Below are 15340 nucleotides of genomic sequence, written 5' to 3' on the forward strand. Positions count from 1 at the left end.
TGTTCTACAACCATTATTTGGTCAACATTAATAGCCTATGCACAAAGATGTCGGCATTTCTCTGAAGAGCCAAAAATAAATCTGATCATTCTGGATCCTGTTTTGACAGGTTGCACATTGAAATCATACATTTCCTGGATATGTTAGATGAAATAGTCTATGAGTCAAAAAGTAAACTACCATCTCAGTTGTCTTACTTGGCACTGGGAAAAAATTGTCTAGAGCCCTGCCGCTAATGTAAAGTAACTGTCCATAAAATGTTGTGTGTTATTGGGCCAAATAGTTACATTTATCATGATATAACTTTTTGTCGATATTGCCCAAATGTAACAATTTCCCCCCAAAAAACGTTAGTATAATGTATCGCTGATTTATTGTTTCCGAAAAACATTGGCCAATTTATTGCGATATGGATTTTTTTTTCTCCATATTGCTCAGATCTCCAACGTGTCACTCACCATCTTCTGCAGGTCGACGGTGCTGATGCGTCCCGCCTCCTTCTTCATCTGCTCCACGCCCTTCTGGGCCAGGCTGAGGTAGGCCTGGAGGTGGTGCCTCATCATAGCCAGGCGCAGCACACACAGCAGCAGGATGGTCCATAAACGCAACGTATCGTACGTCTCCTCAGTCATCCTGGTGGAGAGACAGAGAGAGTCAATGTGTGAGAGAGAAAGAAAGAGTGTGCGAGTCAGTGTGAGGAAAAATGATTGGCCAACCCAAGTCAATAGCGTGAGAGAAGGTGAGGGCAGGAAAGAAGAGAAGTTGGATGACAGGGAGAGGTGGAAAGAGAGGAGATGGGAAGCTGTTTTACATGATGCAACTTACTACAAATATTTCAAACATTGGAAAGGCCTGGCTCTTTGACCTTGGGTGTGCCGTGTCATCACCATACATGTGGTTGAAAAGCACTGGGAAAACATGAAATGACAAATGAAACAACTCAGAAGTGAACTTACAAAGGCACACTCTCCTTCCCCAGGGTAGGGTTCAGGATGTAGTCCTTGGTTATGGGCTTGACCCACAACAATACCATAATAAGAGGGGCCAGGAAGTTGATATGAAGCAAGGTCCTGGGAGACAGGAATAACATAAATAGGTCACACATTTTAGTCAGCAAAAGCCTTGGCCTATCCAAGAGTCCTTGAGAAAAGTGAATGAGTCCTCATAGGATGTCTCCCCACTCCAATGTGTGTTAACTGCACAGATCTGAAAACAACATAACACTCACACAACTACCACAGCAAACTCATAGAGGAATGGAAAAACAGCAGCTGTTGAACTGTGGTCTGGTTGAGGAAGGAAGGAAGACTGAAAGGAAGAGAGGAACTCACTGTGTGACTTTAGCTGTAGTCAGGTTGAGGGCGTCCAGGTGCATTTGGGCCAATCGTAGGCCGGGGAAGGTGAGAAATGCACCAATCAGAGAGCAGAGCAGGGCCAGGATCAGCTTAAAGGTGAGTTTAGATATGGGACCCCTACAGAAAAGAACAGAGACACAGTCATACTGGTTTAAAGTCTACTTTACATTCATGTGTCAAAACACACAGTCCAGGAGTCATTTAGATTAATGACACCATGCATACTGATAGAATAAGCTCGTACTTACTGGGAATCCAACCCCTGGTTCTCTAAAAAATGTGTGGCACTTTCGGAGAAATTTGCAAAACCTAGGAGGAAATTTAAAACATCTCTATATTTTAATTTGTCCTACAAATACCAGAAAAACAACAATTACAGTATATTAGAAAAATGGATTCAACTATGGTCCTGGGGAACCACAGGGTTTGCATGCTATTCTATCCTATCACTAACACACCTAGCTTGGGGAGTTGAATTGTATGTGTTAGCACTGGGCTGGAACAACAGCCAGACCAGCCTGTGAATCCTAAGGGTTATATTCATATGGAAGCAAAGTTTTGCACTAATGAATAGGTTCCAGGCGCAGGACTGAAGAAGTGCTATCTAGCCGTAATGACAGATGGTTCCACTCACCTGTCTCCAGGCCGAACTCCAGGTAGTTCTCGGTGACGATGAGGATGGCCATGGCTTTGACGAAGAAGAAGAAAGCGAAGGTGATGCAGAGCGAGCGCTCACCGCCCTCCTCCAGCTTGAAGTAGAAGGCCGTCAGGGAGAACAGAGTCTTACTGTGGGGCACGGGAATTAAGGAACACACCAGCAGAAACACACAACTCATGAAATATAGCCTACAAATCATACTGCTGAGCGCCAAGGCTGTGGAGAGATCAAAAATCAATCAAATTGTCACATGTGCTGAATACAACATGTGTAAACCTTACTGTGATATGCTCACTTACAAGCCCTTAACCAACAGTGCAGTTCAAGAAAGAGTTAAGAAAATATTTACCAAATAAAAGCAAGTAAACAATTATAAAAAGTAACAAAATAAAACAACAACGAGGCTAAATACAGGGGGTACTGGAACCGAGTCAGTGTGCGGGGATACAGGTTAGTCGATGTCATTTGTATGTGTAGGTAGGGGTGAAGTGACTACGCATCTGGAGTAATGGTGTAATATACCAGATGTATCAGAAGCACTACTGCATTGTGACCGGCAACAAACACACACAGTCTAGCATCTGTCTCCCTCCTCAACAGTAGCTGTCATACATTACCCTGGGGTTCAATGTGCCAGGCTTCCTCAGACCTAGAATGGTATTTTTTTGACCATGTCTCTCGAGCTGGCCTGGCTCTCCACGGAGAGGGAGCTCAGCCTTTAATTCACAAACCAATGTCTCAGTGCATTCTGAATGGGGGAATCCAATGGACTTTTTCTGTGGGGTCACAAACGGGATACTAAAGGCTGCATTTTAAAAAGTTACTTGACAACTTCGAGCTAGCCTCTCAAAAGAGCAATGCAGATTGACAGAACTGTCAGTGAGGCTGCTGCTAACGTACCCCTAAACACTATCTGGGAAGCAGCCACAGAAAGTAAGGTGCAAATATTGCAGCAGCATTTCTGTAAGAGTATCTTTTGCCCATTCCAGTTATACCATCACTGATTGTCTTGATAAGTCTAGGCTAACCGACGTCTAATTGATGTGTATTAGTTTGGGTATTCAACGTCATCAACATTTATAGAAACTCAGAGCTCAGGAACAATCATGAGTTCTAATACTGAGCCACTGCAACCTGTGTTTTTCCTAACTTGCACGAAAACATTTTTATCTGCTAAATACATTCAAACTTAGCAGTTTTAAGATTCCATTCCATGGCTTAGATGCGTCAAGTCGAGGTTAACACAGCAGGTGCCTGGCTGCAGCCTCTGGCTCTTTACCACCCCGAGAGGGTTGCTGGAGATGGGAATCTGAAATCAAGTGTGGCATTAACACACAGACCATCGCATGCCCATCATCATCATCTTCATCATCCATCCAGCCGTGCTCCCCCCTCCTCCTCCTCCCACCACCTCAAAGTCTCTTCTTTTCCCAGGCAAATCAGTCTGGTGGGCTGTGAAAATTGAGCATCCAATCTTCCTCAGCAGGTAGGCAGGAAATGACATGCCTTCCGACCGCACTCAGCCAGTTCCCGACAGGGAGTGTGGGAAAGATTGACTGTGGCGAAGGATAACGCGTTGAATATAGTGACGTGTCGGTGGAAGAAAGTAACAGGTAGGGGGAGACAGGTGGTGGCAGGCAGTGGTTGGAGCCATGTCTGTCAGTTTATGGCCACTAACTGCCTGCTCTCCTGATGATCTCCTGATGCTCCCTGACTACTGAAATGGAGCCTGGAAACAATCAAGGCTCTCGCTCAGGTTTTTTTCTGTTAACCAGCAACAGAAGGGATGATTCTCAGTGTGTGTGTGTGGGATACTGCTGAAACTCTTTTACTAGGTCTTTAACCCAACATTTTGGGATTTGGCTTGACGGTGCTACTAGGTGAGATCAAATTGAACCTTCAACATCCTCTCGACAAATGTCAGATTGATTTGATATAAAAAAAGAGTGATTGAAAGAGAGAAGGATGTATTGACTGAAGGATACATGACAAAGGCAAGGACCAGCAGGCACCACACCACGCTGATGTTCATCTCTCCTGAGGGCTGGGCCACAGTGTAGTATAGCTCTGTGATCAGATACACCACTGTGGCTGCCACCGTGAAGTCCACCAGCCACTGGAACTCTGGGAAGTAGTGCAATGCTGCAGAGACCAGGAGAGGTGGGAAGAGGAGGAGCAACGGGAAGAGGAGGGGCAGCGGGGAGAGGAAGGGCAGCGGGGAGAGGAAGGGCAGCGGGAAGAGGAAGGGCAGCGGGAAGAGGAAGGGCAGCGGGAAGAGGAGGGGCAGCGGGAAGAGGAGGGGCAGCGGGGAGAGGAGGGGCAGCGGGGAGAGGAGGGGCAGCGGGGAGAGGAAGGGCAGCGGGGAGAGGAAGGGCAGCGGGGAGAGGAGGGGCAGCGGGAAGAGGAGGGGCAGCGGGAAGAGGAGGGGCAGCGGGGAGAGGAAGGGCAGCGGGGAGAGGAAGGGCAGCGGGGAGAGGAAGGGCAGCGGGGAGAGGAAGGGCAGCGGGGAGAGGAGGGGCAGCGGGGAGAGGAGGGGCAGCGGGAAGAGGAGGGGCAGCGGGGAGAGGAGGGGCAGCGGGGAGAGGAAGGGCAGCGGGAAGAGGAGGGGCAGCGGGAAGAGGAGGGGCAGCGGGAAGAGGAGGGGCAGCGGGAAGAGGAGGGGCAGCGGGGAGAGGAGGGGCAGCGGGAAGAGGAGGGGCAGCGGGAAGAGGAGGGGCAGCAGGGAGAGGAGGGGCAGCGGGAAGGAAGAGGAGGGGCAGCGGGGAGAGGAGGGGCAGCGGGGAGAGGAGGGGCAGCGGGGAGAGGAGGGGCAGCGGGGAGAGGAGGGGCAGCGGGAAGAGGAGGGGCAGCGGGGAGAGGAGGGGCAGCGGGAAGAGGAGGGGCAGCGGGAAGAGGAGGGGCAGCGGGAAAAGGAGGGGCAGCGGGGAGAGGAGGGGCAGCGGGGAGAGGAGGGGCAGCGGGGAGAGGAGGGGCAGCGGGGAGAGGAGGGGCAGCGGGGAGAGGAGGGGCAGCGGGGAGAGGAGGGGCAGCGGGGAGAGGAGGGGCAGCGGGGAGAGGAAGGTCAGCGGGGAGAGGAAGGTCAGCGGGGAGAGGAGGAGCAGCGGGGAGAGGAAGGGCAGCGGGAAGAGGAGGGGCAGCGGGGAGAGGAGGGGCAGCGGGGGAGAGGAGGGGCAGCGGGGAGAGGAGGGGCAGCGGGGAGAGGAAGGGCAGCGGGGAGAGGAGGGGCAGCGGGGAGAGGAAGGGCAGCGGGGAGAGGAAGGGCAGCGGGGAGAGGAAGGGCAGCGGGGAGAGGAAGGGCAGCGGGGAGAGGAGGGGCAGCGGGGAGAGGAGGGGCAGCGGGGAGAGGAAGGGCAGCGGGGAGAGGAAGGGCAGCGGGGAGAGGAGGGGCAGCGGGGAGAGGAGGGGCAGCGGGAAGAGGAAGGGCAGCGGGAAGAGGAGGGGCAGCGGGGAGAGGAGGGGCAGCGGGAAGAGGAGGGGCAGCGGGGAGAGGAGGGGCAGCGGGGAGAGGAGGGGCAGCGGGAAGAGGAGGGGCAGCGGGGAGAGGAGGGGCAGCGGGAAGAGGAGGGGCAGCGGGAAGAGGAGGGGCAGCGGAAGGGCAGCGGGAAGAGGAGGAGCAGAGGGTAGAGGAGGAGCAGCGGGTAGAGGAGGAGCAGCGGGTAGAGGAGGGGCAGCGGGGAGAGGAGGGGCAGCGGGAAGAGGAGGGGCAGCGGGGAGAGGAAGGGCAGCGGGGAGAGGAGGGGCAGCGGGAAGAGGAAGGGCAGCGGGGAGAGGAGGGGCAGCGGGGAGAGGAAGGGCAGCGGGGAGAGGAAGGGCAGCGGGGAGAGGAGGGGCAGCGGGGAGAGGAAGGGCAGCGGGGAGAGGAAGGGCAGCGGGGAGAGGAGGGGCAGCGGGGAGAGGAGGGGCAGCGGGGAGAGGAGGGGCAGCGGGAAGAGGAGGAGCAGCGGGTAGAGGAGGGGCAGCGGGGAGAGGGGCAGCGGGAAGAGGAGGGGCAGCGGGGAGAGGAGGGGCAGCGGGAAGAGGAGGAGCAGCGGGTAGAGGAGGAGCAGCGGGTAGAGGAGGAGCAGCGGGTAGAGGAGGAGCAGCGGGTAGAGGAGGAGCAGCGGGTAGAGGAGGGGCAGCGGGGAGAGGAAGGGCAGCGGTAAGAGGAGGAGCAGAGGGTAGAGGAGGATCAGCGGGTAGAGGAGGATCAGCGGGTAGAGGAGGAGCAGCGGGTAGAGGAGGAGCAGCGGGTAGAGGGGCAGCGGGAAGAGGATTAGTTTGTTAATTTATGACAGTAGTTCTGGATGGGGATGTTGATATTTCGGGGAAAATGTAGATGTGCACAAATACTGAATTATGACGATTTGTTGAGGTTCAAGGGACAAAACAAAGGTCATAAAGATAAGATGATAATTGAATAGTGTTTGTAGATATGGCCTCATACCTAACGTATCCACTTCTGTGATGCACTTGGTCTCCAGCTGCAGGTCTATGTCCTTGGGAATGGTCAGAGGCTTGTAATCTATGTGGCCATTGTTCCTCCTGGGACAAAAGACAGTGCCAAATCATTACCAGACAGACATGTCCCATGTTGCAGGCAGGTGTACTCATGTTTTTCGCGGTCATTGTTCCACCTCTAATCAAGTGCACAGCAAAGATTGCTTAATACAAATATACTGCTATCATGTCCAATTACTTGCTGCCCTAAAGAACAATACATTAAACCCTGGACTAAATCAAACTTGATTTGTGTACAAGGTAGTGATGGGGTTTGAAATAATTCCACTATTCAAATAGTATAATTTTGCCAGATATCGGGATATTCGAAATACATGTATTTAACCTGAGCACTGCTGCATGATATCATCTAGCGACTTCCAGCGACAAATGGATCAACCAACAGATAACGGTACTTTCCTTGAAAAATAGTTGGGCAACACTGAGCAGATGGAGGGAGAGAGATGCCAAGGCAACTCGGCTACAGCCAAGACTAGATAACTTGTAACAGCCACGTTATTTATCATCCCATAACGTTAACAGTGCTTGTCTTGACTGGAGTAGCCTAGTAGTAGAGAAGATAGCTATAATAGTTAGCTAAGCTAGCCAGCTATAGCTATTTGAGTCCACATGCTGTGTGCTTTCTGCCTAACCCCATTCAAATAAAAAAACAGCCTACCTGTTGGTTGCTCGTTGTAGCCTACTCCTCAATTCACACTTTTAATTACGTAATTTATTCCATCTGGCATTGCATTAGTGAACTCTCACTCCACTTGCAATACATTGAGCCTCTTTGCACGTGAATGTCATTAAAAAAAATACATTGACAATTTTGTTTTATTAAATTAATCATTTGAAATGTCATGGTATATTCTTGTATGTAACAATGTCACATGGATATTTTAATTTAGAAAAAGCCTTTTCAACGTTATAATAGGCCTATATACATTTTAACTCATTAACGAATACTCACAAGTATTGAAATACTAATGTCCGTTCAGATAATCAAATAACTGCACATCCCAAGTACAAGTTCATTTGGGCATCTGCTAGCATCAAACTGGCTAGCGTCATCAAACTGGCTAGTCTTCCTTAACTTAGTCTCTATTGTCAACCTAACCAAGGGGTGCTGAGCACTGATGCTTTCTCTTTTGTAGTGCGGATTAGGGCCCATATAATTCATAAATCCAATATTTTGTCATAGGGCTAAAGGGGGCGAAGTGCAGGACAGGCTGCAAGAGCAGCACACGGCAGAGATTGGGCCAGCTGTTCCTGGGACCAACTGACCTTTCTAGTGGGCCTTCGGGACACAGGGCAGTGTTTGCTCAGCTCTGTGTGTGCTGGATTCAGAAGACAATACCTCGGCAAGACACTGGAGCCAAACATGCCCTGGACACATTTCAATTCTGTGGCACCTGACTGGAGAAAAGGGCTTCACAACAAAAGGAATGGACATGTGTGGCACAAGCAGGCAAAAGGACAGTGATCAGTCTTTTGAAGCATGAGCAAATGTGTGGCGTTGAGCTACGACCTGCCTCATGGAAGCTTAAGGAATGGTCTACGACTAACTCATGGCTCCCAGCGTGAATCAAGATAGCGTCAACTTCATACACTTCAACTCTCAAATGTTCCAGAACATTTCACATTGCCACACCTTGCTTTCTGTGAGGCTAAAGGCAGTAACACAGAATGTAGATATGGAATATGATCATTTATCACTGACGGCCATACAGATTAGAAATAAAGACATTACATGGCAGGCCTACTTTCAGAACTCGTCATAGCATCGCCATGACCCCTGACGTGTGGGGTTACAGCTTGTTTTGTTGGAGTCTGAAAAAACTTCTGTTCATATACTACTGAGTTGATTGGTGAATTCAGGAAGCAGAGGAGGCAACATGCCCCAATCCACATTTGTAGTAGAGAGTCACAAGTTAAGTTCCTCTGTGTCCATGCTAGTAGATAACCATAGACTTCCTGTCAACACTAGTTAGCATTGGCTCGCAAAAATACCTCTAAAAATGTGTATTTTTCCATATATAGACATATCATATGTGTTTAAATCAAATCAACTATATGCACTGAGCTTGTCTGATGCTTTAAGCGAACTGTTGGATTAAATAATTAAGACAAATGACTAGGAATCCGACACAATTGATTTCATTGTGCTGGGCCTGGCTCAGATTTGATGCGCTGTGTTAAAAAAATAAAACAGAGGGACTGTGTGACTAGCACCAGTTGTCTCTCTCCTCCCTCCTGCAGCGGCCACCACAGAACATCAACAGTGTACATCGCGCTGTCCGTGTTGCTGAAGCGGCAACATACAGTGTAATTCAAAAGTTTGGACACACCTACTCATTCAAGAATTTTTCTTTATTTTTTACATTGTAGAATAATAGTGAAGACATCAAAACAATGGAAGAACACATATGGAATCAGGTAGTAAGCAAAACATCTATTTTATATCTGAGATTCTTCAAAGTAGCCACCCTTTGCCTTGATGACAGCTTTGCACACTCTTGGCATTCTCTCAACCAGCTTTATGAGGTAGTCACCTCGAATGCATTTCAATTTCAAGTGTGCCTTGTTAAAAGTTAATTTGTGTAATTTCTGTCCATCTTAATCTGTTTGAGCCAATCAGTTATGTTGTGACGAGGTAGGGGTGGTAAACAGAAGAAATCCCTATTTGGTAAAAGACCAAGTCCATAATATGGGAAAAACAGCTCAAATAAGCAAAGAGAAATGACAGTCCATCCTTAATTTAAGGTTAGTCAATCCGGAACATTTCAAGAACTTTGAATGTTTCTTCAAGTGCAGTCGCAAAAACCATCAAGCACTATGATGAAACTGGCTCTCATGAGGACCGCCACAGGAAAGGAAGACCCAGAGTTACCTCTGCAGCAGAGGATAAGTTCATTAGAGTCAGTAGCCTAAGAAATTGCAGTCCAAATAAATGCTTCACAGAGTTCAAGTAACAGACACAGCTCAACATCAACTGTTCAGAGACTGTGTAAATCAGGCTTTAAAATGGTTGAATTGCTGCAAAGAAACCACTACTGAAGGACACCAACAAGAAGAAGAGACTTACTTGGGCCAAGAAACACGAGCAATTGACATTAGACTGGTGGAAATCTGTCCTTTGGTCTGATGAGTCCAAATTTGAGATTTTTGGTTTCAACCGCCATGTCTTTGTGAGATTCCCACCGTGAAAGATGGAGGAGGAGGTGTGATGATATGGGGATGCATTGCTGAATTTAAATACCTTAACCAACATGGCTACCACAGCATTCTGCAATGACAAGCCATCCCATCTGGTTTGCACTTAGTGGGACTATCATTTGTTTTTCAACAGGACAATGACCCAACACACCTCCAGGTTGAAGGAGGAGAGTAATGGAGTGCTGCATCAGATGACCTGGCCTCCACAATCACCCGACCTCAACCCAATTGAGATAGTTTGGGATGACTTGGACCGCAGAGTGAAGGAAAAGCAGCCAACAAGTGCTCAGCATATGTGGGAACTCCTTCAAGACTGTTGCATTCCAGGTGAAGTTGGTTGAGAGAATTCCTAGAGTGTGCAAAGCTGGCTACTTTGAAGAATCTCAAATATATTTTCAGTTGTTTAACAATTTATTTGCTGTAGGTTGCCGCTTCAGCAACACTGACAGCGAGATACACACTGTTGATGCTCTGTGGTGGTCGCTGGAGGAGGGAGGAGAGAGACAACGGGTGCTAGTCACACAGTCACTCAGTTTGTTTTTTTAAACAGTGAAAGTAAAGAAAAACCCTGGAATGAGTAGGTGTGTTCAAACCTTTGACTGTTACTGAATATGGTTGAATAATAAAGCTAGGCACATTTAACAGTTAGGCTATTGATTATAGACCTAATTAATTTGGGGTTTCCTCTCTCCTCACTTTTATTTGACAATTAAGGCAAGGGCTGTTTTCTCGTCTCCTAACTCCACTGCATTGTTCTCAACACCAATACGCTGGTTAACTTTGCTATTATGTACATAGAAACATGGTCTAGGAAGGCGACAATTCAACAGCGCATTGATGTGTTTCAGAACCACAGACAGCGACCACTATGCAACGCGGGAGAAAGCGCATCTGTTATAAAATATAAAATATTTTTCTTCTTACATAATATAACCATATACAATTTCAGTAGCAACTGTCTTAGACTGACGGAATGTGCCATCCCCACAACCTCCACAATGGATTAGTGCACTCAGAAGAATCAGACAGGTGTTTCCTACTGCTCGACTAAAGAAATCTCGGTCGACCATCAGCTTATTGACCAAACAATCGACCAGTCGACTAAATGGGGTCAACCCTAACAGAGACATAAAAATGGTATCTACGAGTTCATCGGACTCTGGGGAAGTAGATAAAATCCTGCCAAAAATCCTGAAGTATCCCTTTAACTCACTACCACAAGATAGTCAGAGCCCATTCTAATAAGCAAAGGCTAGCTTTGCTCACGGACAAAAACTAACAACAAAAATACTTCAGGCCTTAAACAAGCTTCCGAAACACATCTGCTACATCTCTCCGTTGTTGCACCTGTGTTCTCCACCCTTCTCAAGCATCTGCCACTCCTCTTTAAATTCCTGCCTGATCCAAAAGGTACCATTCACTCCCCTTTGTGTCACTGCCGTCCTCACCCCTACCATCCCCACCCCTACCCTCCCCACCCTCCCCTACCATCCCCACCCCTACCCTCCCTCCCCACCCTCCCCTACCATCCCCACCCCTACCCTCACCACCCTCCCCACCTCTACCCTCTTCACCCCTACCCTCCCCTCCTCACCCCTCCCCACCCCACCCTCCCCTACCATCCCCACCCTCCCCTACCCTCCTCACCCCTACCCCCCTACCCTCCCCTACCCTCCCTCCTCACCTCCCCTCCCCTCCTCACCCCTACCCTCCCCTCCTCACCCCTACCCATCCCACCCTCCCCTACACTCCCCTCCTCACCCCTACCCACCCCTACCATCCCCACCCCTACCCTCACCTACCCTCCTCACCCCTACACTCCCCTACCCTCCCCACCTCTACCCTCCCCACCTCACCCCTACCCTCCTCACCTCTACCCTCCCCTACCCTCCTCACCCCACCCTCCCCTCCCCTACCCTCCTCACCCACCCCTACACTCCCCTCCTCACCCCTACCCACCCCACCCTCCCCTCCTCACCCCACCCTCCCCTCCTCACCCCTATGCACCCCACCCTCCCCTCCTCACCCCTACCCACCCCACCCTCCCCTACCCTCCTCACCCCACCCCTCCCCCACCCTCACCTACACTCCCCTCCTCACCCCTACCCACCCCACCCTCCCCTCCTCACCCCTCCCCTCCTCACCCCTACCCACCCTCCCCACTCCTACCCTCCCCCTACCCACCCCACCCTCCCCTACCCTCCTCACCCCACCCTCCCCTCCCCTACCCTCCTCACCCCTACCCACCCTCCCCTACCCTCCCCACCCCTACACTCCCCTCCTCACCCCTACCCTCCTCAGTCTGCCTTCTTACCGGTCCTTCTTGCTCTTTGTTTTTTGTTGTTTTCCAGCAAGGCTCCTCAACTCATCTTCCGTAGGGTGCTGGTACCACCGAAGACTGGGGAAGGAGAAAGGAGACAGGAAGGAAGGAGACAAGTGAGTAATCTAGGTAGCTTTAGAACTACACCTGTGGTCCCCAGTCCTGGTTCAGGGGGGATACAGGGTAGGCAGGCGTTTACTCTGAAGCCTAGCAAGGAAACACCTCAATCTATTAACCAATTAATAGCAGAGAGTGCTACATTTAGATTTTTTATCCCAGCCCCCATCCCCGCAGGAGGCATTTTGCCTCTCGGTAGGCCGTTATTGTAAATAAGAATCTGTTCTTAATTGACTTAATACCCTAGTTAAATAAAGGTTAAATTAAATAATCATCAATGACAGTAGTAATGTGGATTGGAGGTTTTAGTGCTGTGCAATAACAATATAGGCGATTCTACATAGGCTGTGACCCTCCAGGACCCAGTATTGGTGACATAATCCATCATCATACTTAAAAAAAGGAAAATGCCTTCAAAAAGTAGGCGTTTATGATTTATAGGACAATAGTTCCAGGCCTACATGATTGAACATGAATAGGACAATCACTTAGCAAATGAGCTGGATTTGAGATCCTTTACCTAACAAAATACACACATAGGACAAAGAAACCCCTCAAATCATCTTAACATATTCAAATCAACTAATACACTCCTGACAGCAAAGAGGCTAGTTTTTGTGTTCCTTGAGGACCGGACTTAAAAATAAAAGAGCCAATTTAAGCGCAGCCTTTTGAAGACTAAGATTTCACACAACCTCTAACTTTGTTTAGAAACCCACTTGTCACAAGCTCTGAGAGGCATAAGGGAAGGAGGGGTGGAGGGCTCGGATTTAATTTTGTGTACTTACTGTGGATCCGTCTCCCCGTATGTACATCCGTCCATCCATTTGTCTGTCCGTTCATTCATAAGTTAGATATATCAAACACCACTGTCCTGATTTTCAGAAAACTTGGTGATTTTTTTTATTTAACCTTTATTTATCTAGGCAAGTCAGTTAATTAAGACCAAATTCTTATTTACAATGCCGGCCTACCCCGGCCAAACCCTAACAATGCTGGGCCAATTGTGCGCCACCCTATGGGAGTCCCAATCACGGCTAATTGGGTTACAGCCTGGAATCGAACCAGAGTCTGTAGCGATGCCTCTAGCACTGTGATGCAGTGCCTTAGACCGCTGCACCACTCAGGAGCCCTAATGATGCATCTTGCCATAGAGATCAGGCATTTATAAAATTACACGGATTGGCCCAAGGCAAGAGCTATAGTGATTAACTGAAATTTGCGAGTCACACCAGAGAGGAAGAGGCGAAGATGGAGAGGGATAACTGGGCCCAAAATATGTCTTATCCAGCACGGAGCGTTTTTCCACACACACAGATCAATGAAAGTGGCGAATTTGGCTAACAAAACATTGAATGGATTATTTCCTACGTGTGGTTTATTTGATCAAAGAGAAGTTTCGTAGTACTTACGTTGTTACGAGTGTACTGATAAGTAAGACATCACATCCCGGGAACTTTTGGAAAAAAATGTGTTAAATCAGAGATGCCTGTTGTTCACACGCGTATCTGCCCCTCATTGGCTAGAATGGTCCTACCTGATCTTGCCTCCTCCCAGTCTCTTTTGCTAACATTCCAGTCCTTGTCACTGCCGAAATCTCAACGTTTAATATGCACTGGATTTATGGTGGAGTTGCTCATTGGTTGTTGGAAATAACATATTTTCCATGACAACATGTGGAGACTTGAAAATTGAATTGGAATTTATAACAAAAGTCAAAAAGGCTAAATGTATTAAAACTAGTCTTAAAACTAAGACATGTTGTGGTTGGAATTGCAGGATGTATTTACTTTAAAAATGAAGACTTGAGCTAGCAACTTTTGACAGACTAGTGTTATCTGGACAAACAAAAGAATGGTTGCAACCACATACAACTGTGTTCTGTGGAGAAAGTGATGACTTCCAATATTTGCATAATTGTTGTGATTGAAAGGGTAGCTGTGAAGGTGATCGAATCAGGATCAAAGCCTCTGTTCTCCCAGAGCACAGTGTTGATATTTGAAGATGGCAGAAAGGCCAGTCTCTTTGGCACATGGCGTAAAGGGAGAGGATTAGCTAAAGCGACTTGTACCAAGGCTAACTGCCTTCCATTTTTGGAGACATTTATTTTCATTGTTAGAGTGGCCACTTGAGTATCTGGTCAAAATAATGGATAATCTGTGGTTACACACGATAACTGACATGTTTTAGTCACACAGGATACCTCAATTGGCCCAAGGGGGTTCTGCATCATTTGTGGGGCACAACATGTTTACTGCTGCCTTGTTTATTATGGGAAACTTCATTGCGGATCTCTCTGGAGCGACACTATGGGCCTCCAGCTTGCGGCAAAGTGTTTTTTTTTTTTTTTGCTTCAAAAGCCCCCTGAAAAAAGCACTGATTAATTATTAAGTGTTCTGAGGAGCTGTTTACTCAAAAACACATCTGGCGCTAATTATAGGAAACGAGACGGGCGCTTTATTTTAATTCCCTGTCCTCTTGGGTCGTCCCAATAGCTGATGATGCCCTTTGGTCTATGCAATACGACTAATTATGTGTTTTTTTTATGCTTTTTGTGTTTTCAGAAAATTTGCTTTCAGCAGACAACTTGTAAACAGAGAGACTGCTTACAAGTTGAGCAATCACTCTGTTCCACATTGTTAAGCATCCTTTGAAATGAATTAGTCTGAAGGGTAAACCAGTGAGGAGATTAAATCATGGCTCTTACAGACACCATCAGAAACAAAAACAGCAGGTACAGACTTCTACATTACCCTCCACTGCAGAGCAGCCATCTTGCGAAAGAATAATGAGGTATGATCTTCTGAATGACACTGGCCATTACCATGGTAACCACCAGCTGCACACCAATCACACCCTAAGGGAGGGAAAACAGATCAAGTTATATTCTAATATGTACAAAACATTAGGAACACCTGCTCTTTCCATGACAGACTGACTAGGTTAATCCAGGTGAAAGCCATGATCCATTATTGATGGCACCTGTTAAATCCACTTCAGTGTAGATGAAGGAGACAGGTTAAAGAAGGACTTTTAAGCCTTGAGACAATTGGGACATGGATTGTGTATGTGTGCAATTAAGAGGGTGAATGGGCAAGACAAAATATTTAAGTGCCTTTGAAAGGAGTATGGTAGAAGGTGCCAGGCGCACCAGTTTGAGTGTGTCAAGAACTCCAACACCGCTGGGTTTTTCAT

The 15340-nt window shown here is 48.2% G+C and overlaps 1 protein-coding gene across 1 annotated transcript in view; it reads right to left on the bottom strand.

Annotated features, from left to right (window-relative positions):
* The window catches only part of LOC118373136 (transmembrane protein 161B-like), a 36435-nt gene that overhangs the window by 13547 nt on the left and 7548 nt on the right, over positions 1-15340 (bottom strand). Inside the window, exons 2-10 of the mRNA XM_052461218.1 lie at positions 14899-15002; positions 12023-12106; positions 6437-6534; positions 3999-4155; positions 1990-2141; positions 1604-1664; positions 1332-1472; positions 957-1070; positions 459-633 (exon numbers count right to left, since the gene is read on the bottom strand). Coding sequence (XP_052317178.1) covers positions 459-633; positions 957-1070; positions 1332-1472; positions 1604-1664; positions 1990-2141; positions 3999-4155; positions 6437-6534; positions 12023-12106; positions 14899-15002 — 1086 coding nt within the window. The remainder of the gene's footprint in view (positions 1-458; positions 634-956; positions 1071-1331; positions 1473-1603; positions 1665-1989; positions 2142-3998; positions 4156-6436; positions 6535-12022; positions 12107-14898; positions 15003-15340) is intronic.

The sequence above is a fragment of the Oncorhynchus keta genome, chromosome 14 (genome assembly GCF_023373465.1).
Source record: "Oncorhynchus keta strain PuntledgeMale-10-30-2019 chromosome 14, Oket_V2, whole genome shotgun sequence".
NCBI lineage: Eukaryota > Metazoa > Chordata > Actinopteri > Salmoniformes > Salmonidae > Oncorhynchus > Oncorhynchus keta.